The 26,311-nt window shown below is 42.6% G+C and overlaps 1 protein-coding gene across 1 annotated transcript in view; it reads left to right on the forward strand.

Moving 5' to 3' along the window:
• The window catches only part of PYGL (glycogen phosphorylase L), a 47,326-nt gene that overhangs the window by 19,610 nt on the left and 1,405 nt on the right, over positions 1 to 26,311 (forward strand). The window contains exons 5-19 of the mRNA XM_080639992.1: positions 8,471 to 8,602; positions 11,687 to 11,798; positions 12,231 to 12,313; positions 16,622 to 16,765; positions 16,991 to 17,083; positions 17,987 to 18,133; positions 18,690 to 18,853; positions 19,313 to 19,427; positions 20,025 to 20,126; positions 20,249 to 20,396; positions 20,512 to 20,570; positions 20,676 to 20,817; positions 22,459 to 22,666; positions 23,567 to 23,701; positions 24,126 to 24,192. Coding sequence (XP_080496118.1) covers positions 8,471 to 8,602; positions 11,687 to 11,798; positions 12,231 to 12,313; positions 16,622 to 16,765; positions 16,991 to 17,083; positions 17,987 to 18,133; positions 18,690 to 18,853; positions 19,313 to 19,427; positions 20,025 to 20,126; positions 20,249 to 20,396; positions 20,512 to 20,570; positions 20,676 to 20,817; positions 22,459 to 22,666; positions 23,567 to 23,701; positions 24,126 to 24,192 — 1,851 coding nt within the window. The remainder of the gene's footprint in view (positions 1 to 8,470; positions 8,603 to 11,686; positions 11,799 to 12,230; positions 12,314 to 16,621; positions 16,766 to 16,990; positions 17,084 to 17,986; positions 18,134 to 18,689; positions 18,854 to 19,312; positions 19,428 to 20,024; positions 20,127 to 20,248; positions 20,397 to 20,511; positions 20,571 to 20,675; positions 20,818 to 22,458; positions 22,667 to 23,566; positions 23,702 to 24,125; positions 24,193 to 26,311) is intronic.

The raw sequence follows: 26,311 nt of genomic DNA on the forward strand, positions 1-26,311 counted from the left end.
TGGAAGGTTGCTTGCCTCCATTTCGTTTACTTCCTTTTCTGGTGATGCCTGCTTTTCTTTCATATGCGGGCTGTGTCTTTGTCTCCCCATGGTCTCTCTTCTCTGGGTGTCTGGTTATGTAGTTCTCTCTCTCCTGCGTTGATTTAAAGGCACAAAATACAGCACTACCAGGTACAACACACAAGGCACTGAACAGAAATGTATTCACGATGTTAATAACCTCCAATAAAGGTGACCACCAGAGAAAGGCAAATTGGGGGATAGGAGAGAAAGAAGAAGAGGAAAAAGAAAGAAAGAAGGAAAAAAAAGGGGTGTCAAAATGAAATTGGGAAAAGGGAAAAAAAGAAGAAAAAAAAAGTAAGAGAGACAAGAAAGAGACTAAGAGAGAAAGGGAAACAGACTATATATATTGGGGATAAAACTCCAATAGAACAATCACTTATCCCAGCAAATGCCAGCAACAAGTGCCTGGGGATTAATACAAACTACAACACCAACTAATATTGAGTGAGGCAAGGGAAAACAGAAGCACTAAACAAACAAAAAAATAAACAAAAGAAGAATAAGCAAAACAATCTCACAAAAAAGCATAAAAATTCGATATAATCTACATTCAACCAAACAACAACAAAAGGACAGAGAGAAAAACAATTTTTGGATAGTTAAGACAGCGAAGAGAGAGGTGTGTATGGACTTGGAGCAGGGGATTGGAGATTAGATATATAAGTAGGGTGAAATTTTAACAGGGGGTAAACAGAAAGAATAGGGAAAATCTAAAGCAGGAAAGGGGTAAGATAAACAGGACACCGAAAAGGGAAAAGTGAGGAAGAGAGTGATGGCATAAAGGTAGAGTTGAGATAGAGTAAAATGATGCTAAAGGAAAAATAAAAATAGAATGAAGAACATTAATCCCAAAACAAAATGAAGAGAAAATAAAATGACACTTAAAAAAAAAAAAAGATAAAATAGCAGTAGTAATAATACGGATTGAAAATAAAAATGTAATAATTAAAAAGGTAAAATCAAGTGAGGAAAAAAGAAAAAAATTAGTTTCTTGAGTAAAAGATGCAAAAAATGAAAATAAAAAAATAAAAATAAAATGTGGAGTAGTGAAGGTCATTCACTTCCTCTGTTGTTCTGTTTGGCACACCTGTTTCTCAGTCCGGACAGTATTGCAGTTCCCTGCATTCCACTGCTCTTCAGTGATGTAAGCCAGTCCTGATTTTAAGCAGGCGGTGTGTCTTAATTCGTATTCCTTTATTTTTGATTACACAAGAGTCAATTTGTGATTCAGCCCCTGGGTGGCAGTGTTTCTGGATTGACTTCCAGGTTTATCTATGGCCTCTCTAGGGAGTGTTAGAGCCTTCTTTCCCTGTGGCACTCACTACCGGTTTGTGGGAGTGAGCTGCCTCAGAGCTGGCTCTCCGATGGTCACTCCCCACTCCAATCCCCAGGTTCCAGAAAAACAACTTTCCCCTGCAGTCTCCCAGGGTGTCCCCAACTGGGTGATCCTATGTATTGGGCTTAGTAATCAGAAACAAGAATTTCAAGAGGAAAAAGCCCAAGTGTGCGCACTCCGTGGCTGCGCGTAAGTCTAGCACACCCCTGAAATTCTTAGGGTGTCCCTGCACTTCAGATCAAAATGGGTTGCTTTTTAGAGAGCCCTTCTATTAGCAGCTCTGAGGACCCCCTTCCACATTCACAGATCATGCCAGCCCCAACAGTCACGGATTTTTTTAGGCACAGACTTCCCTGGTCCTCCAGCTCCCGCAAAACGCGCGTTCCTCTCTCGCGCTGGGACCAGAGACCTCACCTTATCCCAGGCGAAATCTGACCTTTCCGTGGTGGAGTGTAGAGCTCCTCTGAACACGTGTGTTTGCGCCAATTGGGGAGCGTTGTTCTGGGGCTCGCAGCTGTTCCGTGGGTGCCGCAGTTGTGGATTCTCAGGCTTCCGATAAGCTCCACTTTCCGGTTCCAGATGGCGGGGACTCCGGGTCCAAGCCCGCAGCTCCGGGAGGGGACCCAGCCGCAGTGGGAGCTGCCAGGTCAGGGGAACCCCGTCTAGCAGTCTCCCACCTTCTTCTGGAGTTCAGCTGTCCCCCAACTTGCCAACAAACACTCCTAGTGCGGCCCTCAGCTGTTCTTTCTTTCTGCTCCGGGACAAGGCTCGGAACACGTCTGTCTATTCCGCCGCCATTTTTCTTGCCCTCTAGTTTACTTTTATATAACCAAACCAGATTCTTAGGAATTCATTTCTCAGATCTTTGGGAACTCTTTGAGTCTACAATGAGCCCTATTGTGGACAGTTTTCCCTGATGCTAAATGTGATTTAGGCTTTCTGTCTCCCTACCTTTGTCCCACATACATACACCACTGACAAGATACTGGATTTGTTTTTCAAAAAGCCTGAGTTCTTTAAGCCCCTCCCCTGCTTCCAAGAGTTAGTCTGAGGGCAGTGTGCTCAGGGGTTGGATGTAGGTAGGGACCTAAGATGGTGCTGATCCCGGGAGCGAGGAAGGATAGTAAGCTTAGTGTTCCCTGCCACCATCCTCTTTCCCTTCTCTCAGTATTTGGACACTCTCTGGGCGGATGAAGGAAGGACCTAAAAGATTTGGTATGAGGAGAGAATGCGCCAAGGGAAAAGTCTCAGAAGGAGAATACTGGGACCATATTAAAAGATATGCTTTCAAATTTTGCTACCAACTAGTGTATCTTCATCTACTAAATAAATTAGGAGGCAGCATTGTGTAGGAAAAAGCTTTTGGGCCCTAAATTGAGATTTAATTTCTAATGTGAGGCCTAATTGCAACTCATTACCATTACAAGGTCTGTTGCCTCGGTTAGGTTACCCAACTTCTCTGAGCCTCAATTTTTTCATCTGCAATACCGAGATACCAGCTTCACATAATCATTATGAAAATATGTAAAATGTCCAGCACACAAATAGGCATTCAATAAAATGTTAACTTTTTATAAGAAAAGGATGATTATTTAATAAATTGTGCTATTATATGATAAAATAGTGTAGCCATTAATATATTTTTATTAATTTTAATGAAATGGGAAATTATTTATGTTAGTTGAAAAAAGGAGATATGGAATCATGTGGATGGTATGAACTCAACTATCCAAAGGCAGCCAGAAAGATAAAGAGCTAGAAAAATATATGTTAAAGCTTCAATAGTAATTATCTCTGGGAGATAGGATTACAGGTGACTTTTACTGCCTTCTATTTACACTTCTGCATGTCTCATAGTCCATAAGAAGTGTGTATTTTAGAGTCATAAAAAGCTATAAAAACAATATAATCGGTTCCCTTTCCCAGTACAATAATCTAGAGTTACATGGTGAGAAGCTTCGCTAACTAAGCCGGCATTTCCAGTATGACTAACGTTTTGACACAACTCAACCAATACATTGCATCTATCCTCTTTGAAAGTATCCTGTATGGTACTCATTATAGCCCAGAATGCTTAAGGATTTCATTTCTTATCTTTTAACTATTCTCCTGTAACATATTTAAAAGAAACTTAGCAACTCAATCTCAAAAACAAAAATCTTTTTCAGTGCTATTTCCCCAGAAGTTTATGAAAGGTCACCATTAATCACACCTATTACCTTTTTAAATGGTCTTTATCCAAGATACCTTCCCTTTCTCTCCTATAATACCAAGGAAGTACTTATCTCTCCTATCAGACCCAGGAATTATATGCTGTCCAGTATTATTAAAGAAAAAAAGAGAGACCAAATGGCTTCTGCTAGTCTCCAAAGCTGGCCTCATGAGCCATCACCACTTCTTTTATTATGACTTGAAATCGAGTCAGAAGCACACATAATTTCATTTGCCGCATCCATTTACCGGGCTGGGATTTTAGAGAGCAAATGAGATACATCATACCACAAAGAAACCATTTCCATAAAAAAACAAAAAGTATCTTCCAGGAAAGCATGCCATTTCAGGGTATGGTCACACCCCCACTTACACCAGATACATCCTTGCTCTTACAATGGCATATACAGAGAAGACAGAACATTATGCAAGCTGGGAACATTTTTAAAGGTTGATGGACTTTTAATTTTTGAAGTCTCTTTCCAGGAAGATTTGCAGTAATGATGTGCTCATTTTGAACCCCCATAAGGGAAATAATTTTATTGCTAAAATTCTTGACTTACCTTCAACTCTAATGGGGATCAATAATAGTCCTCTAGGAAAATAATTGGCCTCCGGGAGGAAGAGGGGAAAGATTATTACAACAGACTCACAATAAGTTTAACAGTCACACAGCAAAGTTCTGAGTAGAAAGGCACTCACAGTAGGTGTCTTGGAGTTGAACCAAACAGTGTCTGCTGAACCCTTCTCTCTCTTGGAACCTGTGCCAAGCCTGCAATCATTAGTCATGCAAAAATTCCATTACCTGGCAATGTTTTAGTTACCATTGTTGAATTCTTGGCATTCCCGGAAAGGTTTTTCAATTATTTGTACTATCAAAAAGCATAGTTTGTTGCCTGGCCAGCATGCCTCAGTGGTTGACCGTGGACCAATGAACCAGGAGGTCACGGTTCGATCCTTGGTCAGGGCACATGCCCGGGTTGTGGGCTCCATCCCCAGTAAGGGTGTGCAGGAAGCAGCCGATCAATTATTCTCCCTCATCATTGATGTTTCTATCTCTCTCTCCCTCTCCTCCCTCTTCCTTCTGTTGGAGAGTGGGAATTTTTGAGCACTCCAGAGAGGCCGTGGACCATGCCCCAGATAGGGTTGTCAGTGCTGACACCAGGCCAGGCCTTGAGATATGGTCTCATGGCCCTTTTCCCCTTGCACCTCACAAAATAGCCTTGCAAGATAGAACACTGTCAGCTTTCTGAAGAATAGGATGACCCTATGAATAACATGGTCGTCAATAGCATGGCCCTGACATTATTTGGGAAAAACTGTTTTGTCTTGGGTTACTTACTCTGCAAACACAGGATGTGGTTAATGTGCTTAAAAGTGGTCTTGCACAAAGGGTCGGGGCTGCTCTCTGACTTCCCCCAGGAAAGAGGGCAGTCGCTGGCCAGCAATAAAGGCTCCCTAAATTTTAATTTGGTCTGGACTCCAGTGGTCTTCACTCGCATTCGCTCCACAACACCCCCTGAGCTGACCTCTGCTTCCACACTGGCTGGAACACGGATTGCATTGAGTAATTCCTCTAGGGAGGTGCCAAGTCCAGGCTGCCGCCCCACCCGGACGGGCACATTGCTCCTTACTCCACGGAGCCATTCGGGCTTTGTCTCAGCTCTTTCATCTGGGATGTCCAGGTCCCACAGCCCACTTGGATGTGAATGAAAGCTTTTCTCCCATCTTCAAATGGCTCAGCATGTTAGTGCATTCAGGGAGCACTGGCTACATGGAAATCTAAATTTACAGGCCACTTCGTTGATTCATTGGGGGTGGGGGAAGCAAGGTAGAGAAGAGGTTTATCACCATCCAGCAGCTTCTGTGGATTTAGTGAGGGCAGCATGTGTGTGTGTGGTGGTCGGGGGGTGGGGGGGAGGGAAGGGAGGGCAGTTCTTTCTTTCTCCTCTGATCTGCTCAGACCAGTTTGTGGTTATGAAATACCTGTGTGTTTTTTTTTCAATTTACCTTAAAAACAAGCTTTGTAAAATTGAGGGCATTGTCCATTGATTCCTTACTGAAGCAGAAGGAGACTAAAAATAAAGAACAGCAAGCTTCAGGTCTGTTCTCCTACAGAACTCATTAACCCAGTGAGATTAAAACCGGCCATTATTTGGCAGGGAAAAACAAGACCAGCATTGGGTGGCATTAAGAATAGCCAGTGGTCTGATCGATGCTTCTCTTCTCTGGATCTGTTTTTGTTCATCAGTTTATGGTTTAGGGGGGGGGAGCAATGGGGGGATAAGGACACATATGTAATACCTTAATCAATAAAGAAATTAAAAAAAAAAAAAGAGTAGCCAGCGGACTAGCCCCTTGTCACAGAGAGTGAGGGCAACCTCTGACGTCCTCAGGATGCTGGTGGGACACTGAGAGCCCATCTTCCCTTCTGGAAGCATTCCAGCTGCTTGAGGACGGGACATTGTGTTCCTGCTGCATTTCTCAACAGAAGATGTACTGTCAGTTCTTCTAGGCCAGGGGTCCTCAAACTACGGCCCGCAGGCCACATGCGGCCCGCCGAGGACATTTTTCCGGCCCGCCGGGTGCTGCTGCCTGTCCTGCTTAGCAGCCGACTTGTCCTGGCCCGCAGTGCGCATAGGAATTTGTTCATAGTTTTTTTTTTTTAACTATAGTCCGGTCCTCCAACGGTCTGAGGGACAGTGAACTGGCCCCCTGTTTAAAAAGTTTGAGGACCCCTGTAGGCATTTGATTTTTAAAAGGAGAACTTGTTCTTGCCTCATCTTCTTCCTGTTTCATATCAGACCTTCAGGTGTGTTTTACAGCTGTCTGGAATGCAGAAATGAGGCAAACGGGCCTTCCAGTTCAGTCCTTCCCTGTTACAAGAAGCAGTGTGCACGTTGCCCCATGTTTGAAAACCCCAAACCTGCCCCTGCCTACCTAGGGTGTTTTGTAAGTTAGGATGTTTTGATCCTTTCTGGATATCCTCATGTATTTGTCTTAGAGTTCTAGTTATTACACATTATCAGCTGATAAAATTCAGTTGTTTTCTTGTTAAATTTTAATTTAATGGTTCAATCCCTTTATTACTGGTATAGTGGACATCTAAATTCTGATTTATAGTTACTGACTTTGTATCACCATCTAGCTCCTGTACCACACAGCCCCTGGGGAATTGTTAAAAATGCAGAATTTCAGACTCTACCTCAGATTGACTGAGAACCTGCATTTTAACAAGATGCCACTGGCCCATTAGCTCAAATCCAGCTCCAGCCTTCCCTGGGCTTCCTCCTGCATCTGAAACATCCTCCTGCCTCCAGCCGCTGTCTCACTCCCAGACCCTCTACCTAAGGATGTTGTTTCTCTGAGTCCCTTTTCATTCTTCATTATGCTGGTAGTTAATATTCATGGGTGGCTTACTGGCTTTCTTGTTTGAATAAATGAATGTGTTTTTGCTTATCTGGCTGTTGACATTAATATTTTGTTTCATATCTCAAAAAACAGTCGCTGTGTTTGCTTCTCCCTTCACGTTGTGCCAGAGGCAGGCATTGAACTCATATTTAGGTGATCATGAAGCACCCAACCATAATGTGTCCTAATTCATAAACAATATCATCTTAAACTAAAGCTGAGTAAATCACCATGTTCTAACCTCATTCACAAGGGTACTTTGTACTAAAAAAAAAAAAAAAAAAAGTACCTTACTCTCACCCCCTTCTTGTCAGAACACAATTCCATTTTTTAAAAATATATGCAAGCCTGGCCGGCGTGGCTCAGTGGTTGAACGTCAACCTATGAACTAGGAGGTCACAGTTCGGGTCAGGGCACATGCTTGAGTTGTAGGCTTGATCCCCAGTGTGGGGTATGCAGGAGGCAGCTGATCAATGATTCTCTCTCATCATTGATGTTTCTATCTCTCTCTCCCTCTCCCTTCTTCTCTAAAATCCATAAAAAATATATATATATTAAAAATATATGCAATATTTTAAACATTTCACAAATATCTTTACAGTAAAAATACATTCCCCCAAGTATGGTTATTGTTGTTCTTGATGTTTTTGTTTGTTTATTGCAAACCAAAATTCATTTGATGTTTATTATACCCTAAATACAAATTATAGAAAATATTTTGTTACAGGTAACATAAATAGATTGTAAAAAATTGAAATTGCCAATAAAATTAATTCCTTACCTCTAAGTATATGTTATTTTCAAAATAAGCATAACGAATAATCATTATTAGATCAAAATTATATAAGGATTAAATTAAACAAAGACAACAAAATGTAAGTTCTGTGCTATACTGAAATCAGCTTTCTTAAGGGAGCTTTCTATTGGTAGCATTTCTTAACTGAGTCTGTGCACTGTAGGCACAAGAATCTTGACTGAAACCATCATTTAGGACCCATCAGGTTGCGGTATCCCACTGTGAGCATCCCTGGAGGGCCTTTCTCTTTCACTCAAGCAAGACAACTGTATTCACCAATGTTAAGACACAGGCTCTAGAACACACAGACCTAAGGTCAAAGTTTAGGTATACCATGTACGATCTGTACAACTTTGAGCAAGTTACAATTTTCTCATCTTTAAAAAAAGGAATCATAGTTTCCTCCTATAGGGATGCTATGAAGATTAAGTGCAGTTATATCTATGACACATTTAGAGCAGTATCAGCAAATATTGTTGTTGTTGATTTAGGCTGTAAGACATGAATCAAGATTGACAGGAGAACCAACACTCTTCTTTCCAAAACAATACTCTCAAGTTGATTCAGTTAAAGATGTTTTTAATTTGATCTAATGGAAACGGCTAGGTCCCCATCTCCTAAAAAATACATTCTAAGCCATATCTTTCTTGCAGGTAGAAGAGGCAGACGACTGGCTCCGGCATGGAAACCCCTGGGAGAAGGCCCGCCCTGAGTTCATGCTGCCTGTGCACTTCTACGGGAGAGTAGAGCACAGCAACTCGGGGATCAAGTGGATCGACACCCAGGTAGGCAGTGTCCTCACCTTTAGTGTTTTGTGTAGGACAGCACAGGGAATATGTAGCATGGAGTATAACATGTGTATGACATTAAGTATAGTAAGTTGTGCATTGAGTAATAGAGTGTATTCTTATAAATAAATGTGTGGCTCCTCTTAGTGCAACCCACTCATTTTGGTGACAAGGGAGCTGAGGCCAAGAGATAAGTGACTTCCTCAAGGTCAAGTGATTCTCCAGGTCATTTTGCAATCAGCTTTACCAGAGGCTAATCAATTCTGTAATCCCAGTATATTTAGCTCTCCAGTTTTATATAAAGTGGTTGATACCAAGATGGAGTACATTTCCATGTCCTTCTTCACCCCACCATACATGTACCTTATTTACTTACAACTTCTCAGGGGTAAATATTTTCAAACTGAAGCAATAATTCGAAGAATTGCCTAAGTTCCTATGCCTTGCAAAGTCAAAAATATTGCAAAATATCCTCGGTTATTTTGTGCCAAGTCACTCCTAGAGAAAAATGCTGGTGTCAACCAAGTGCGCTTACTTCATGGCCACTGGATTTGAGTGTTACCCTGTGACTGAACAGCTCAGTTTTTAGCCCCCCAGTGGTGGGTTTTACCTTGCTTCTTCATACTTCCTGATAAATAGCCTTTATTAACCACTGGACTGTCCAATCATTGGAGATATTTAATACATATGGCCTCAGGCTGGAAAAATGTATCACTGATCATTCTTTAAAAGCTTAAAGAAAAATGGTAAAGATCAAGTAAATGTTGTTTTTATATATCAAAATTGGGAGTGAAATTCAGTATTGTAATATTAATATTGTTGGTTGTGGATTATTCTCCATCAATAAAGGCTTCATTTTGTCTCAGAAGCACCTAGACCCATGTTGCAGCTGACTTTTTAAACTGATGGTCTATTCTGCTAATTCATGTAGAGCTAGACATAGTTCAGAAAAATAATACTTTTCAAAAAGGGTTTTCCTACCTAAACATGAATTTATTCAGCCTATGAAATAACAGATTAGAAGCTAAAAATAGGTAGCTTCCCAATGATACAGGGAATAAACTAATATTGTGATTTTTAAGATAGTCTCTTTTTTATATTTCGGTTAAACAGACAACAAGCTAAGTTGCAATTGGTTACGAATATGATCCGGAGAGCTGCAAACAAATAACTTGTTAATATAGCCAAAGAATTCCTACATGTATTTGGAATTAAACTTCTGATCTATTTAATTATGTGCAGTTTTACATAATCAAACCTGGAATCACCTGTTTGCACTGCAGGCCCCGCTGTTGAGCTACCTCGTATTTACAAAGCAACTCTAGACATTTTCATAATACATCCAGAAATTTAATTAGGGAGGGTGGGTTTTTTGTGCCCACAAAGGCACGGTGATGGGGCAGATTTGATAAAAGGTGAGTGACCCACGCAGTGCAGAACTTTGTGCATTTATGCAAGCCATCACTGGTCAGCCCCGATTTGGAGCTGGAAGGGTCAGAGAGCATGAGGCAGACACGGAGTGTGCATGCTGTGCGCAGCTGCCAATGAGCTGAGCAGTTCACTCTTGTGTCAGTTCAGGTCCCCTGGGAAGCAGACCCAGAGAGAATTAGAAGTGTACTGGATATATTGGGGAAATGCCTGTGAGAGGTAAAGAGGAGGAGGAGCAGAAGGACGTGTGACACCTTAGAAGAATAAAAGGGGGGAAAAGAGGGGGTTTCAGGAAGACCCTCAGACAGCAGTGCAGCCCTGAGCAGGTGGCCAGGCTGATGGGGCCTGAGGTTCAGGATTGCTCGTGAGAGGAGTCCCAGCTCTCGTTCGCCACGATGGTAGCATCCCAGAGAAAGCACGGCCTGCGTTGGAGCTCAGGGGTGACAGCTCTGCCTGAAGTTCTCTCAAGGGACATCTGAGCCATGTGCTTCCCCAGCTGCCTCAATTATGCCTCAAGGGTCAGAAAGACAAGTCGTGTTTGAACCCAGACTCACCCCACTCTGTAAACAACTTTTCCTGATTGATCACAGCTTGCTTTAAAGGTCACCAGAGACCTTTATTGCCTAGTGAAAGATACTCAGAGAAGAGGGACTTATTAATTCGAGGTCATGGCGTTCATGAAAGTGTGACTGAATATGTATGATTGATTGATATAGGCTGTCATGCTTCATTCATGCATAATTCATCAGGCTCAATTAAAGAGATTTGTGTTTGCATTTCAACCCTACCACTGACTGTGACCTTGGACAAGTCACTTCTCTCTCAGCCTCATTCTCCTCAAGTCAAACAGGTGGATTGTGCTAAATGATCTATAGCATCCTCCCATTCAATTAATCTGTCATTCCTCTCCCTTAGAGCTTGACTCTGATAAGGCAGGGAATAGAAAGGAATCTTTTCCCAATAAATTTTAAATTCACATGAAACACAGTTCATCTCCCTGTCCTTCTCTATTGCAATGACTGTCACAAAGATTGAGCTAGATTTTCCAAAGCTTACTTCTTAGACCCATCTCAGCTAATTAGCAGCTGCTTTGTCAGATCACTAAAATAACTTCTTCGTGCAACTTGGAAAAACCTAGCATAACATTTTAAGCATCTGATGTAACCTGTCTTCATAAATCTTCTATTTCATTGATTTTTACCACATTTGAAATCAGGTCATTGAATAACCTGCACTAAACTTACCCTGATTACTGTTTTTTAATGGGTACAGAGTCACATTTGTCGCTCTGTTTACACTTCATAATTTATTATTCTTAGAGCAGTGGCTTGATCTGAAACATAAAAGATCTGTACTCAGATCAAGGCAAGGGACACCAAGAGATGTCAACATGGAAATGACAACGAGGGCCATGGATTTGGATGGTTCCAGCCTTCCAGATTGTTCCGATGGGAGGAGGATCCACAATGGCCCCTAGTACTGTCCCCACCCCTGGCCCAGCCCAAGGACCCTTGTCTTGGTTTAGGCCTCACATAATTTGAGTTAATGATAGAGCCAGAAACAGAATTCCAGTTGCCATCTCCCAGCCCATTGTTCAATCTACGTCATCACAGTTGGGAAGCAGAGAGCAACTACTTTGGTTTAATCCCACAGGTGGTCCTGGCCCTGCCGTATGACACCCCAGTGCCTGGGTATATGAATAACACCGTCAACACCATGCGCCTCTGGTCTGCTCGGGCGCCCAACAACTTTAACCTCCAAGACTGTGAGTACAGCGTGGGCTCCGTTCCTTTGTGTGTGTGCTTAATCTTTTTTTATCTAAGAAGCAAGTTAGTACTCTGCTCTAGGAAGATGGCACAAAGCAAGGATCTTGGGGTCTAGGACACGGAGGTTTCTTTTCGATGATTGCCAGTTAGAACCAAATTGAGCTTGAGAGAGAAAGCCTTGAGTTTCTGATCTGAATTTTTTCAGTGACTAAGCAGCCCTGTGGAGGAGCAGGTATGGGGGAGATTTTTAAAGTCTGGCCTTCTTAGACTCTCATATGGATCACAGCATAAAGGTTTATTGAAATCCTTTAGGATTTTTAGGAATTTTAGAAATCCCACATGATACACAGCAAACATCAGGTGAGATCAAGGGCCTTTGATAATAGAGGCTGGCTTGTCTATTTATTCATTTTTACTATTGTTCCACTCAGTTAACGTTGGAGACTACATTCAGGCCGTGCTGGACCGAAATCTGGCCGAGAACATCTCCCGGGTCCTCTATCCCAATGATAATGTGAGTGATCCAGCTTGCTTTCTTGGTGGAAACAGAAGCAGCTTATTTTGGAAGCACCTGTTCAGTAGCCCTCATAAAGGGCTTTAATATTGATTTTACGTCTTCAATGCAAAATGATCTCCATCTGAATTGTCTAGACTTCCCTTCCCATCCCAATAAGGAAAACATATGTGTGCAATGTGTGAAGCCAGAATTGGTATTTTGCCCTTGATCAGTGACCCCATGACTGATTGGAAGTTCTGTACATGTATTTCAAAACAGACCTGGATATAAAAGATTAGTTAAAGCACTGCTTGCTTTCCAAACAGAAATTTCAACCACATCAGAGTCCCCGGAGGTTTCCTGCCTGGCCTCTTCCCCTAATGTTGGGGCTCTCCCAGCCCTCTGACCCCAGTGAAGTGGGGTCATGGACCTCGGAGCTGACCCAGGAGCAAACACTTGTTTATGCAATTTATTCATCTCTTTAAACTTTTTGCTAATTTTACATTAAGAACAGCTTAGCTAAAAAAACAAACAAGCAAGCAAACACTTGGAACTGGATCTTAGATGACTGCTGTGGATTCTTATTTGGTTTAAATATACTTAGCTCTAACTTCTACATGGGTAAAGTCATTTTCTTGAAGCTGTAATGATTTTTATTTTAAAAATAATAATCTCAGAAGCAACCAAATTAGTACTCTGCTCAACAGTAATGGCACAAAACAACTATTTGGGGACCCGGACATAAATGATCCTTAAGGCCAGATGTCCACTTGGTGTTAAACCATAGTCTCTAAGGAGGATTAAGTTTGCTGCAGCATTTTCAGGAACTTAATGGTGTGTGTTATTTATTTTCCTTTGGAAAAAACATTGTGACTTCTGTACATTCCAGAGAAATCTCCAACCCAAAAGCAAAAGGTTGTTCTAGTTCACCGTCAATTAAAGTAAGACTCCTTCCAAGCCTGGGGTTATCCTGATTGGTTCACTGGAAGGGACCTGAACTTCATCCTCCTGTCGTCAGTAAGGACCAAACTTAACTTTACTTAGAAATGATCATCTACAGCAATTGATAGCATTTACTAAGTATGAGGTGCAAAGTTGACTAAATTCATTGAGTAAAAGGTATGCTCCAGGTTATGCTTGTTTTAAGTACAAGTAATAAATCATTTTTGTACTGTAATTACAAGAACAAACTCATTCCTTCTCCCCAACTTGGCCAATACCCTAGTCCAGACAAGATTCTTCCCAAGAATCTGTCTCCCCTCTGCAACAGGTTAGATATTTTTTACTTGCTTAAAGATCTCTAAAGGCTTCTGATCACCTAAGAGAAGTACAGAATCTTAGATATGCTCTCTAAGATCTTCATTAATACGGCCGTGAGTTCTCCATGATCCTGCCCCAGCAATGAGGTCTCAGATGTGCAGGACAGTTTGCTCTGCCTGTTCTTCTCACCTGAATGCCTTTCCCAGGCTGCCTCTGCCTGCAATGATTACTCTGGCCCTCTGTGCTCATCTGACAAATCCAACTCATCTTTCTGGGCTCAGATAAAAAAATTACCTGAGTATCCAGGTTCCCAAAGTACTGTGTATATAATGAAATATAACATTAATTTTTTAACCATCACATTTGATTTAAAGCATTGTTTACACATCTCTCTTTTTCCCCACTTGAACTTCTTGAGGTCAGCGATTATGTTTAATCATTTTATTTCTAGGATATTAAAAATTCGCTAACTCAAGGAAGGCTTAAATTCATTTTGGATGGCTTTATACATGCCATTAGAAAATAAAATGTTAGCAATATAAAAGAGTACTAAAATTTTTTTTAATTCCAAATTCCACCTAAAAATTCTTATTGGTGATATTAATCCAGTTTCCTATTAATAACTTTTAATTTTTAATTTGGTTTTTAAATTTTTGTCAAAATTATACATGCACATAGTTTAAATAGAAAAACATTCTGTGAGGCTTATATAAAAACATAGTCTCCCATTTCCCACTTCCCAGACGCAACTACATCCCTTGCTTCTAATTACTTTCCTGGATTCTTACCTCCATATTTCTAATAACAAGCTGTTGTTCCTTCTTGGTTTGCCCATTTCACAATTATGAAACTGAACATAAGAATATAGCTCACTCCCTTCCATACACTCCCACCTCACCCCACACACACATCTCCTACCCCGTTCTCTCTACATAATTACATAGTAATTGTCACTGGTTCCTTAATCAGTGTTTAAATTATAATGACCATGCTAAGGCTTCAGGATGCTGATCTGTCTATGCCTATGTGTGTCATCATATAATGATTATTTTTTCTTTCCTTAAAATGTTTTTGTTTTTCTTTGAGTTAATAGTCATTGTTTGTTTGCTTGGGTTTCTGAGTACTTATCCTTAATTTACCCTTCACTGTCCCTCAGTTGTAGAAATGCCTCTGGATACATTCAGACACAGGAGGTATTCTGTTAACCCGGTCTTTTTGAAAAGCCTCCTCTGGATCTCGTCTGGTTGACGGCTCCCCTGTCATCTCAGGGTCTTCTTTCCCTGTTATTCTGAGGCATCTTGTGCTCATTGAGTTTCCGGGGTCATTTGTGTTCATGTCTTTCTTTTTCTTTGTTTGTTTCTACCTTGTTTTAGGAGTACACAGGCTCCAACGGCTTCCTGGGAAAGGATGGGTGTAAGGTCAAATTTTTTGAGACCTTGCATATCGGAGAGTGTCTTCTCCTGCCCTCACATTGACAGTTTGCCTGGATGTAGAACACTCAAATTTTTTGTTGATGCTGTCTTCTAGTTTTAGGTATTGCTGGGAAGTACAGTGCAATTCTGATTCTTTTTTCTTTTTCTTTAATTTTGAAATGACAGTTGATGCAATACTGGTTCTTGATCTTTTGTTTGAATCATGCTTTTTTTCCCCCTTTGAAGCTTGTAGTTTCCATATACTGTATATGTATATATAAACTCACCCTTCTCCGCCTTCTCTCAACCTCTCCTTTCCTCAACCACCTACTTCCACCTGTACTAGATCTGGGGAGGGTTGCTTGGTGTGAGTCTATTTTCACCCATGGAGCACTGCAGTTCTCTAAGAAATGGTCTGGAACTATTGTACATCCTCAACTAGTTCTTTAGTTTCCTTACCTTTTTTCTTCTATTTATCATTTCTTTGTCTTCTTGCTCAATTTTCTGGGTGATCACAACTCTCTTCCGATCCTTTTATTGTTTTTTATTTTGACTATCATTTTTTAAGTTCCAAGTAATCTTTTTACCTCTAGATATTTTCTTGAAGCATATTAATCTTATTTCTTGAATACACTATCTTTTCTAATCTGAGGATATTGATAGTATTCTTATAATATTCTTTTTTCTAATCTCTGTGTCCTCTGAGTTGGCTTTTGCTTGTTTATTTTAACCTCTATCATTCTTTTACAAAGTTTTCTTAGATATCTAATGATTCTTAGCTGCCCATTAAAGTTTAAGGGAAGGGTACCCACACGCTTTGGGGTAGCTCTGTACACTTGTGTGGGGTTTGTCTATTTGGGCTCCACTCTGTTGTCATCTGGTGGGGCCATTTCCTGGGGAGCACCTCCTGTCAGTGTCTGTACTCCCCCTTGGCTCGTCAGATTCCCTAGAGAAGACTCTTTCCTGGTAGAACTAACATTGAAATTTGGTTGAGAGGAGAAGACTGAGAGTCTCAACATTCAGTACATAAACTTTCCTTTGACCCCCTTCTTTGCATTTTCAGTAGGGGGTGGTACCCCGCCTTCACCTATGCCTGCTGCCCCCCTGTCCAGAGACCCTCTTTGACCATCTGTACAGAAACACCAATAGCTTCTGCTTCAGTTGAGGGATGAAACTGCTCAGCTGAGGGAACTGGGATGAGGTCTGAGGCTACTGCTTCTTAGACAGGCTCTCAACTAACCTTTTACCTATTTTCACTCTTACTTCCTAAGGAGACCCAGTGCTATTGTTTCCTATGCCTTTGGGGGCTTTGGTGTGTAAATTGAGTTGCTCTTTGGCTCTTTTCTGATACTCAGTCAGAATTCAGCCTTCCTAGGTCTACTGGCTCAGTTACCACTCACCCGTTTTCAGCTTCTAAAAAGTTGTTGCTGTAGTCCTCTCCCATTCCCTTCATTCTTTATCAGCAGCCTTTTAGACATCCTCTTACTGGCATTTCAATGGAGTTTCAGGAAGTGCTTGTGCTTGGTGTCCCACCAGCCATCTTCCACCCAATGTCCAATGGGCTTTAGCCTTAAAGTTCTCTGGGCAGAGACACCAATCAAGTTTTGGCCACACCTAACACTGTGAGCCACTCACTCATCTCTTTGGCTTGAAGTTTTTTGAAGGGAAGGAGCTCAGATTGAAGCAGGAGTACTTTGTGGTGGCTGCTACCTTGCAAGATGTCATCCGACGCTTCAAAGCCTCCAAGTTTGGCTCTGAGGACGGTGCCAGAACTGCATTTGATGCCTTTCCAGACCAGGCAAGAATTCAGTCCGTGAACCCAGGGGGGACAACTGAGGGGACGAGGACTTCCTATCAGATTTACTCCTCTGTTTCAGTGCTAAAACAGTTGAGTAGATAATGCGTGCTAAAGCATTCCAGGGAAGGTTGGCATTTCATTTGGCCTTTGCCCAGCAGGGATGAGGTCAGGGAAGCCAGACCTGGGCCATCCGTCACCTTCACATTGATGTCTTCCTCCCCACAGGTTGCAATCCAGCTGAATGACACTCACCCTGCACTCGCCATCCCTGAGCTGATGAGGATTTTTGTGGATATTGAAAAATTGCCCTGGTCCAAGGTCTGGATAGTTTGGCTTCTTTTTCCTTCAATAACCAAAATATCTGTGGTTGGGGGATTTGGGGAAAAGCTCCTTCTGTGATTTTTTAAAAATAAGTTACTATTGCTGACGTCACCAATTAGAGGTAAACTTCACTCTGGTGCTGACATTTCTCCATCTTTACTACTTCACAGGGAGTTAGACTAAGAAATGAACAAGTACATTCCTAATGGAACTTACCATTTTTGTGTCTAAAGGGTTTTAAATTAAGCTCTCTAACCCCAGGATACAGCTCATTGAAAGTGTCCCATTGCTTTGGAAGTCAGTATTTTAAACATACTTTACACCGTCTCACAATATTACTTAAGTTTTTATTCTTCAAATGTTGTTTGAAGAATAAATAAAGACAGCCCTAGCTGGTTTGGCTCAGTAGATGGAGCGTTGGCCTGCAGACTGAAGGGTACCGGGTTTGATTCCAGTCAAGGGCACATGCCTGGGTTGCAGCTCGATCCCCAGTAGGGGGTGTGCAGGAGACAGTTGATTGATGATTCTCTCTCATCATTGATGTTTCTATCTCTCTCTCCCTCTCTGAAATCAATAAAAATATATATTTTTTTAAAAATCAGTGTTTTTAAAAATAAATAGACACAGTAGAATAGTAGAGAAGATTTATTAACATGCTGTCTTATGTTTTATCAGTCCATTTTAGAACTAGCTGCCCTTTGGTACCCCAAAAACATATTCCCACTCTCTGGACCATTCAGGAACCTAGTGGAATCAAGAATGTGTAACTGTGTACAAGCAGAGGAATTGCCCTGTTGTAAATGGGCGGGGATTGAGGAAATGTTTGCTCTGTGATGGGGTGTGACAGGCAGGGCAGCCTTCCTTACCGAGGAAAGCCGCTAAGCCCTCCCTTTCCCGCAGGCATGGGAGATCACCCGGAAGACCTTCGCGTACACCAACCACACCGTGCTCCCAGAAGCTCTGGAGCGCTGGCCTGTAGAGCTGGTGGAGAAGCTGCTTCCTCGACACCTGCAAATCATTTATGAGATAAATCAGAAGCATTTAGATGTAAGTCATTTTGAGAGTGTCATGACAATGAGGTCTTGAGAGGCTTGGGGTGGCTACGGTGTTCCCTCTTTCCAAACTTCAGACCTAAATGTCTTTCAATCATTGATACATCAGAAGTATCCAAGCCCTAGCGGGTTTGGCTCAGTGGATAGAGGGTTGGCCTGCGGACTGAAGGGTCCTGGGTTCGATTCCGGTCAAGGGCACATGCCCAGGCTGTGGCCTCGATCCCCAGTGAGGGGTGTACAGGAGTCGGCCGATCAATGATTCTCTCTCATCATTGATGTTTCTATCTCTCTTTCCCTCTCCCTTCCTCTCTGAAATCAATAAAAATATTTTTTTTTAAGTATCCAAGTCTGGGTAGGATTCTGTTAAAGACATCTTTTTGAAAATACTAAAATAGAGAGATGGCATCTCCCAAAGGCTAACCAGCCCCTCTCCGTGGGAGTGAAGTTTTATATTCACTCTGTCAAAAATTGTGGTTGGAAAGTGAACAACGTTATCTCAACATTGCTTTAAACCTGAGTGACCACTGAGGCCTTTCTCTTCCTTTGGCTAGAAAATCGCAGCCTTGTTTCCTAAAGATGTTGACCGTCTGCGAAGGATGTCTCTGATAGAAGAGGAAGGAGGCAAGAGGATCAACATGGCCCACCTCTGCATTGTGGGCTCCCATGCTGTGAATGGCGTGGCTAAAATCCACTCAGACATCGTGAAGACCCAAGTGTGAGCTTCCATTCCCGGGGTGGTGGGTCTGACGCTGCTCCATTAATGGAACAGTGCGAGTAAACTCAGTGTTGCTTTGGAGAGGAGGAAAGACCCCGACAAAATTTTTAAAAGTATTTTTTTCTTAAGAAGAGAAAAGGCCCTTCCTCTGTGAACCATCCTAATTCTAGATGTAGGAGACCAAAACTGAAATTATTCTGTTGAAAAGTCTGGTTAAATGTTGGTGCCAGAAAATCATATGGAGGTGATTAGATTTGGAATTTTCCTTGTAATTACTTTGAATCACAAATGGATTTCTATTTAGAATGACACCCATGGATGCTCTTAGCTCCTCCCTCTACCTTTATTTAATCTTTCTAAGCCAACACTTGACTCTTTGAATATAACTCTGAGCTTCATCCTGCATGCAGGGACCTGCTGTTTCAGCCAGATTCAGTGGTGTGTCTCTTCTGTCTCCAGATTCAAGGACTTCAGTGAGCTAGAACCAGACAAGTTTCAGAATAAAACCAATGGGATCACTCCAAGGCGCTGGCTCTTACTCTGCAACCCGGGGCTTGCAGAGTTAATTGCAGAGGTAACTGGGAAGTGCTGAGATATAGAGGGAAGGAGGGAAGGTGGGAGGGAGGAAGGGAGACCCAACTAGAATGCAAGAGGCATGAGTGCACTTACAATTTGCAAGTACAATCTGTAGCAGGCCGGCTTCATCAGCACATGGCCTGTGCAGTCCCACGAGGCTCTGGGCTTGTCTTAATTCTCTGCTGCAGTCATCCTGAAAGTCTTCATTTTGATCAAGGGCCTCTACCAATTCTGTACCTGGTCCTGGCTAACAGTATTCATATGACACACAGATGGAAGTTGGTAACTCTATTTAGTAAAAGAGGATAACAAAGGTCATTTAAATAACTAGTGGAACCTGGGTCCTTTGTCAGCCTCTTGAGGTAGGTTTCCTGTTTTTAACACAATACCCCTGAAACTACATCTAAGATACCTGCTAAGTGTCCTTCCCACACAGCAGTTCAGCCTCTTCTCTGAGTGAAGCCATTCCGCGTCTTGTGTGGTAGGTGAGCTGTCCTGGGGTAGCTCAGTGAGCACTCACCACAGGGACAGAAGCTGCTCATTTGGGCCTGATGGGCATCCCTGATTAAAGCCACCTCTTCCTTTAAACTGAAAGAAAATCGGGGAAGACTACGTGAAAGACCTGAGCCAGCTGACGAAGCTGCACAGCTTCCTGGGGGACGACGTCTTCCTCCGTGAAATTTCCAATGTGAAGCAGGTGAGACTCGGTGTGGGTTCTTGCCCGGCACTTGCTTTGAGGGCTTATGCTCCAGTTTTTAAAGAGGGACCACCCGATGCTTCCCCGTCAAAAGGACTCCTGCTCGTGCACTGTCTCAACAGGAGAACAAGCTGAAGTTTTCTCAGTTCCTGGAGAAGGAGTACAAAGTGAAGATCAACCCAGCCTCCATGTTTGACGTGCACGTGAAGAGGATCCACGAGTACAAGCGGCAGCTCCTGAACTGCCTGCACGTGATCACCATGTACAACCGTGAGTTGGCCCTGCAGCCACCAGGTGCCCCGGGGGCAGAAGCAGCACCCTGTGCAGGGCCTGCCACCCCGGCCATCATCCATCCCATGCTCCATCCACTTCTCCATCTTTTCAGGCATTAAGAAAGACCCTAAGAAGTTGTTCGTGCCCAGAACAGTTATCATTGGTGGCAAAGTAAGTTGATTTTGTTCACTGGGGGCATGGGGACTCTAATCTCTTGCCGTTTCTCCACTTCCTCGTGGCTGCATTCTGTCAGTGTGTTCCACATTCTTCCCCAAGGCTGCCCCGGGATATCACATGGCCAAAATGATCATAAAGCTCATCACTTCCGTGGCAGATGTGGTGAACAATGACCCCATGGTTGGAAACAAGTTGAAAGTCATCTTCTTGGAGAACTACAGAGTGTCTCTTGCTGAAAAAGGTAGTGCCCTCATTGCAAACCATGTGAGGCCAGGGCAAATCCTAGGAAAAAATGACAAGATATGGGAAAATGGGGCAGCTGAGCTCGGAGCCAGGAGCTGGGGATAGAAGGTGTCACCAGGCAGAGTAAGAGCCTAAGCTAAGAGCTTTTAAGATGACCCACCTGACAATGAGATTGCTGTCCCCAGAGTCAATATCGCAGGGTACATTTCACACTATCATGGTATACATTTGCAAGTGCATTTTCCTCCCAGCTAGTCAGAGCTGGGGGCTAGAAGAAGTAGCCCTGAGGTGTTGGTAAAGCGCAGACTGTGCTCTACTAAAGAAAGAGAAGGTCTTCAGTTCCTAGCCCCAGTTTTGCAATAGGGTACCAACTTCCCGGCCCCCAGATAATCCTCTGGTCACTTCGTTTGTTCATGTGGCAACAGGGAATGAGGACACACGTCAGGCTGCCAGAGCACGAGGCTTAGATGTGCCTCAGATGGGCCCTCCGAGATCAAGCGTTGAGTTCCCATGTGGGGACAGTCAGACTAGCCAGAAGCCAACATCCCTTTCTCTACCACTGGGACCTTTGCTATTTGCATCACATGTCCACAAAGCGCCATCCACATTCAAATGCCAACTGTGTATTGACCTGTTTCCTGCATTGAAAAGGGATCGTTCTCTTTTTGAGGTGTTTGTGGGTCCTCTGATGTTACTGTTTAAGAACTATCTGCACGAAGGAAAAAGAGCCAGGTTCCTAGGGATGCAAATGAACATATACCTAATCCACAAAAAAGCAGAGTCAGTCCGGACCTTTGTAGAGAAAAGGGGGCGGGAGGACTGCAGGCTGCACTAATTTGTGTGTAAATCAGGTTGAAAGCTCAGAGGCTTGGTGTCTGGCCCTCGACACACCTCAGTTGCATGTGGCTCATTTCCTTGCAGTGGAAGTGGAAGAAGGGTGAGGAGAAGTGGAAGGAATACAAACAATCCTGTTTCCTCCGATTGCAAAAAAAAAAAAAAAGGTCAGAAGAGACTCTGAATTTTAAGGATCTAGAAAGAGAAGTTTCAATGTATTAATTAAAATTATAAAGAACATGAAATAAAAATAAAATCATGACAAAATTTGGAAGGGAGAAGAGAAATGGGTCAACTTTTATAGCAGAGAGTCAATAGATGCTGTTGGAAGTTTACAGACCAAGAAAGAGTAGGATAAGCATATAGTTATTTAGCACTGTGGCCATAACCACCAAGATAGCACATCAAAAATGGACAAAAGTGGCCCAGCTGGCGACTTTTGCATCCCTATGAACCAGGAGGTTACAGTTTGATTCCCATTCAAGGCATATGCCCGGGTTGCGGGCTCTGTCCCCAGTGTGGGGCATGCAAGAGACAGCCGATCAAAGATTCTCTCTCATCATTGATGTTTCAGTCTCTCTCTCCCTCCCCCTTCCTCTTGAAATCAATAAAAGAAAAAAGGACACAAGTGGTTGCCTGCTCCTTGGGGAAGAGTGAGATCTGTCCTTCACCATTTGAATGTTTATCTTGATAACATGTACTACTTTAGTGATCAAAGCAGGCCAGCTACATAAATTCTTAGATGAAATAGAAGCAGATTAGAGAGTCAGAATCACTCATTTTAACATGCCTGTCTTGCTTGCAGTCATCCCAGCCACAGATCTGTCGGAGCAGATTTCCACCGCAGGCACTGAGGCCTCAGGGACAGGCAATATGAAGTTTATGCTGAATGGGGCCCTGACCATCGGGACCATGGATGGGGCCAACGTGGAAATGGCAGAGGAAGCCGGGGAAGAGAACCTGTTCATCTTTGGCATGAGAATAGATGATGTAGCTGCTTTGGACAAGAAAGGGTGAGAGAACAGCCCACCCAGGTATCCCACTCAGGCTGAGTCACAGGAAATGTGGCAGCAGACATCTCCCAAGAGTCAGAGGAGCCTCCTGTCTATGGATTAGTCTAAGGAAACCCAGCAAGTGAAAGTTAAAGGAGCTTGGGCCCAGGTGCACGGGTTGTTGCTCTTCCGTATCAGCCATTGCAGAGCGGGCCTGATGAGCTGATCACTTCTCTGCATCCTGTGATTTTTACCTTGATCAAAAGATGAACCAGTTTTTAGTTGAAGTTTTTGCCTATGATTTAAGATTGCTCCTTTAAGATTGCAAACAGATGGACTGAAATGTGGGAGAGGATAGGTATGGGTGTACAGAAGCACACAGGAATAGTTTCTCTTAGTATATGGATAGGGTTATTAACTAGATTTATTAACCTGGATAAAAAAATGAGTGTTGCCCAAAGGAACCTCAGGGATCACAACATTTGGGGGTTGTCAGGTATACTTCCGACCCTGGGAAGTAAATTTTAACTCAGTAGCAACAAATTTGGGGATCTGTGGGTCCAAAAGCAACTGGTTAACTTAACATAATGCTTGTTTAGAGCCATAAAGTCTGCTTTGAAATGAATCTTACTGTCTTTTACCAGACTAGACTATTGCTCTGGGACTAGGATTTTTTTTTTAAATCTACTTTCAATGTCTTCATTTACAAGGAACTAATCAACTTTAAGTGTGTGTATGGGGTTGAGGGGAGAGAAATGTCAGGATCTAGTCAATTATTATTGATATCCATATTGAACTTTATAATGACTTCTTTAACATTTAGTATGTCTGAATGCATTTTTCACAGCTAATGTGGTGTCTAGTGTATTGCTGATCACAAACACTAACAGAGCCTTCTTCTTACCACACCCCACCCCACAGATACAAGGCAAAAGAATATTATGAGGCACTTCCAGAGCTGAAGCTGGCCATTGATCAGATTGACAATGGCTTCTATTCTCCCAAGCAGCCTGACCTCTTCAAAGATATAATCAACATGCTATTTTATCACGACAGGTGAGTTCCCCGAAGAAGGTGAAAAGGGAGCAAGAACATCATAAGCCAACTACAGCCCAACTATGTAGATTAGCATAGATCTGTGATCTGACAAGCTAACCTAGGCTTGGAAAGAAAAATTAAAGATTCTCCACTGGCATTGCTAGGAAGCTTTCAAGATAAGACCCACAAATCTGGTATTCTTTTTCTTCTTCCACTGGTGGACACAGCTTTCAGATGCATCCGTATGATGACATTCTTCCCTGTGGGGAGGACCATAGAAAGGTTGAGGGCTGTTTAAAGTTCTTGTGAATAGAAATGTGAGTTTGGTAAAGTGGCCATGAAACAGAAGTGAATTTTAAATGGAATCTTAACACATATCTTTTAATGAAGCTTTTTGTTGTTTTGATTTTTCCTCTCAATCACACAAAAAACAACAACACAGGTTTAAAGTGTTTGCCGACTATGAAGCGTATGTCAAGTGTCAAGAAAAAGTCAGCCAGCTGTACATGGTGAGTACACAGCTGAGATGTATAAAGTAAACCAGCTTACTGTGGTTAATTTAAAATTCTGTTTCTTTTTATTAAGTCTAAATAACAGGGCCCCACTGACCAATCAGAAAAGGGAAGTGAGACAACTTCTAGGTTGTTCAGATCAAAACCCGACTTTTCCCAAGTTTAGGCAGAGGTTGACTCGACATTTCCATGGCAGTTGTAAATGTTTTAATGTCCAAGTAAAAAAAAAAAAATCACAAATAATTTGATTTTTATTGAGCACCCACCATGTAGCAGGCATGTCCTGGAAACTAAAGGTATAAAGCCAAATTGAATACTCCTTTTACCCACTCACTTGTTCAACAGAGAGGCATCGGGGCCTTCCCATGTCAGGCACTGTGCTGGGCACTGGCAGAGTGGCCCCAGCACAGACAGAGTCACCTTCTTCTCACCACACCCTTCCAGGAGCCTGTTTAGTGCACATCAGAATCACCAAAGCAGCTTGTTAAAGTACAGGTGCCAGTCTCCCTGGACGAGATTCTGACCCAGTAGTGAGTGGGACCACCATCAGTATTTGAAAAACCTGCTTAAATGATTCTAATGCTGAGCCTTAGTTTATTGGGATAAAGGCTGACCCCCTTTTTCTTTGAAAATTGCAAAATAAGTATCTCTCCTGGACTACCCATGGAGTGGGGCTATATGAATAGAATAGAATATAAATGTATAGAAGGAAGGTTTCATGTTTGGATTTTTTTTTAAGAAAGAAAAGGAACAAGAAAGACTACACTTAAAAAAATAAAATAGAATAAAAAAGGCGGGTGGGAGGAGGAGGAAGGAAGGAAAGGAAAGGCCAGAGCCATGCACATCTCTATCAAGCAGCCCAGCCCCCTGGGTTCATTAGTAAACACAAGGAAAGGTTCGTCATCTCTGATACAATAGACTTTAGTGAATTGCAGAAACCACAGAAGAACAGATACCGAAAGAGGCTGGCTCTTTGCCAAGACTCCAGGATGGGTCTCTTGGGGTCGATGTCCTTCTGGTTGCCCTTGCCCCCATAGTTTCTATTTTTGCCCTCCAACTTGAAAACCATCGTACAGCAGATGAGTGAAGATCCATAAAATCACCACCTCCTGCCCTCTGTATTCATCAGTAACTACTTCCAACAGAAACGTATTTCACTAACATTTCTTTACATTCCTTTCCCAAAGCAGGTAACAGGGTGGTTCCTACAGTCATCCCGGGTATCCCACTGGGTTTTTTTTTGTGTGTGTGTGTGTGGGTTTTTTGTTTTTGTTTTGTTCAAGAATGTTCTGGGCTATTTTATTTTATTTTATTTATTTATTATTGTTTGAAGTATTACAAATAATAGTACATATGTCTCCTTTTTTTCCCCCCACCATTGACCTCTGCCCGGCCTCCCCTACCCCCAGTACATGCCTTTACCTGCCCCCCCCCCCCCCCCCGCGAGTGTCTTGTATCCATTGGTTATGCTTGTATGCATGCGTACAAGTCCTTCGGTTGATCTCTTACAGCCCCCCACCCCCCAACCTCCCTTGCCTTCCCGCTGTAGTTTGACAGTCTGTTCAATGCTTCTTTGCCTCTGTATCTATTTTTTCCCCATTTCTTTCCTTTAAAAATTCTTGCCTCTGCAGACTAGAAATAAACATATAATAACAAAAAATGTTTGAGTCCCAATTTCAATGTCCAACAGTTCTGAGTCCCCGTTTCAATGTCAAACAGTTCCTTATGTGTACATGTCAGCAATGATATCTGGATGGTGGGCACGTTTTAAAGTAGGCTCATTCAAAGCTTATGCTGCTTCACAGCCCTTAGCTTCTGGGAGGGTCCTATCCAGTCCCCCAAACGTGTACAGACCAGAGTAATTTCCAGTTAATGGCCATAAGCAAGGAGGGGCAGTACTTGAATTAAGCTTAGTGGCCTACTCCCTGCTTCCTGAACACTGGCGAGAGCAGCCTCAAAGACAGAGAAAGGAAAATGGCCACCTCTCCCTCTTTCCTCTTGATTGCAACCCATGCTTGTATGTAGAAAGGCTGCAGGGGGAAAGAAATAAAAATAAAACAGAACAAGAAAGGAAAATCTGGCCAAGGGCAAGCACAAACGTGAATGTCAAATTTGC

This window comes from Plecotus auritus (assembly GCF_963455305.1).
Source record: "Plecotus auritus genome assembly, chromosome: 1".
Lineage (NCBI taxonomy): Eukaryota > Metazoa > Chordata > Mammalia > Chiroptera > Vespertilionidae > Plecotus > Plecotus auritus.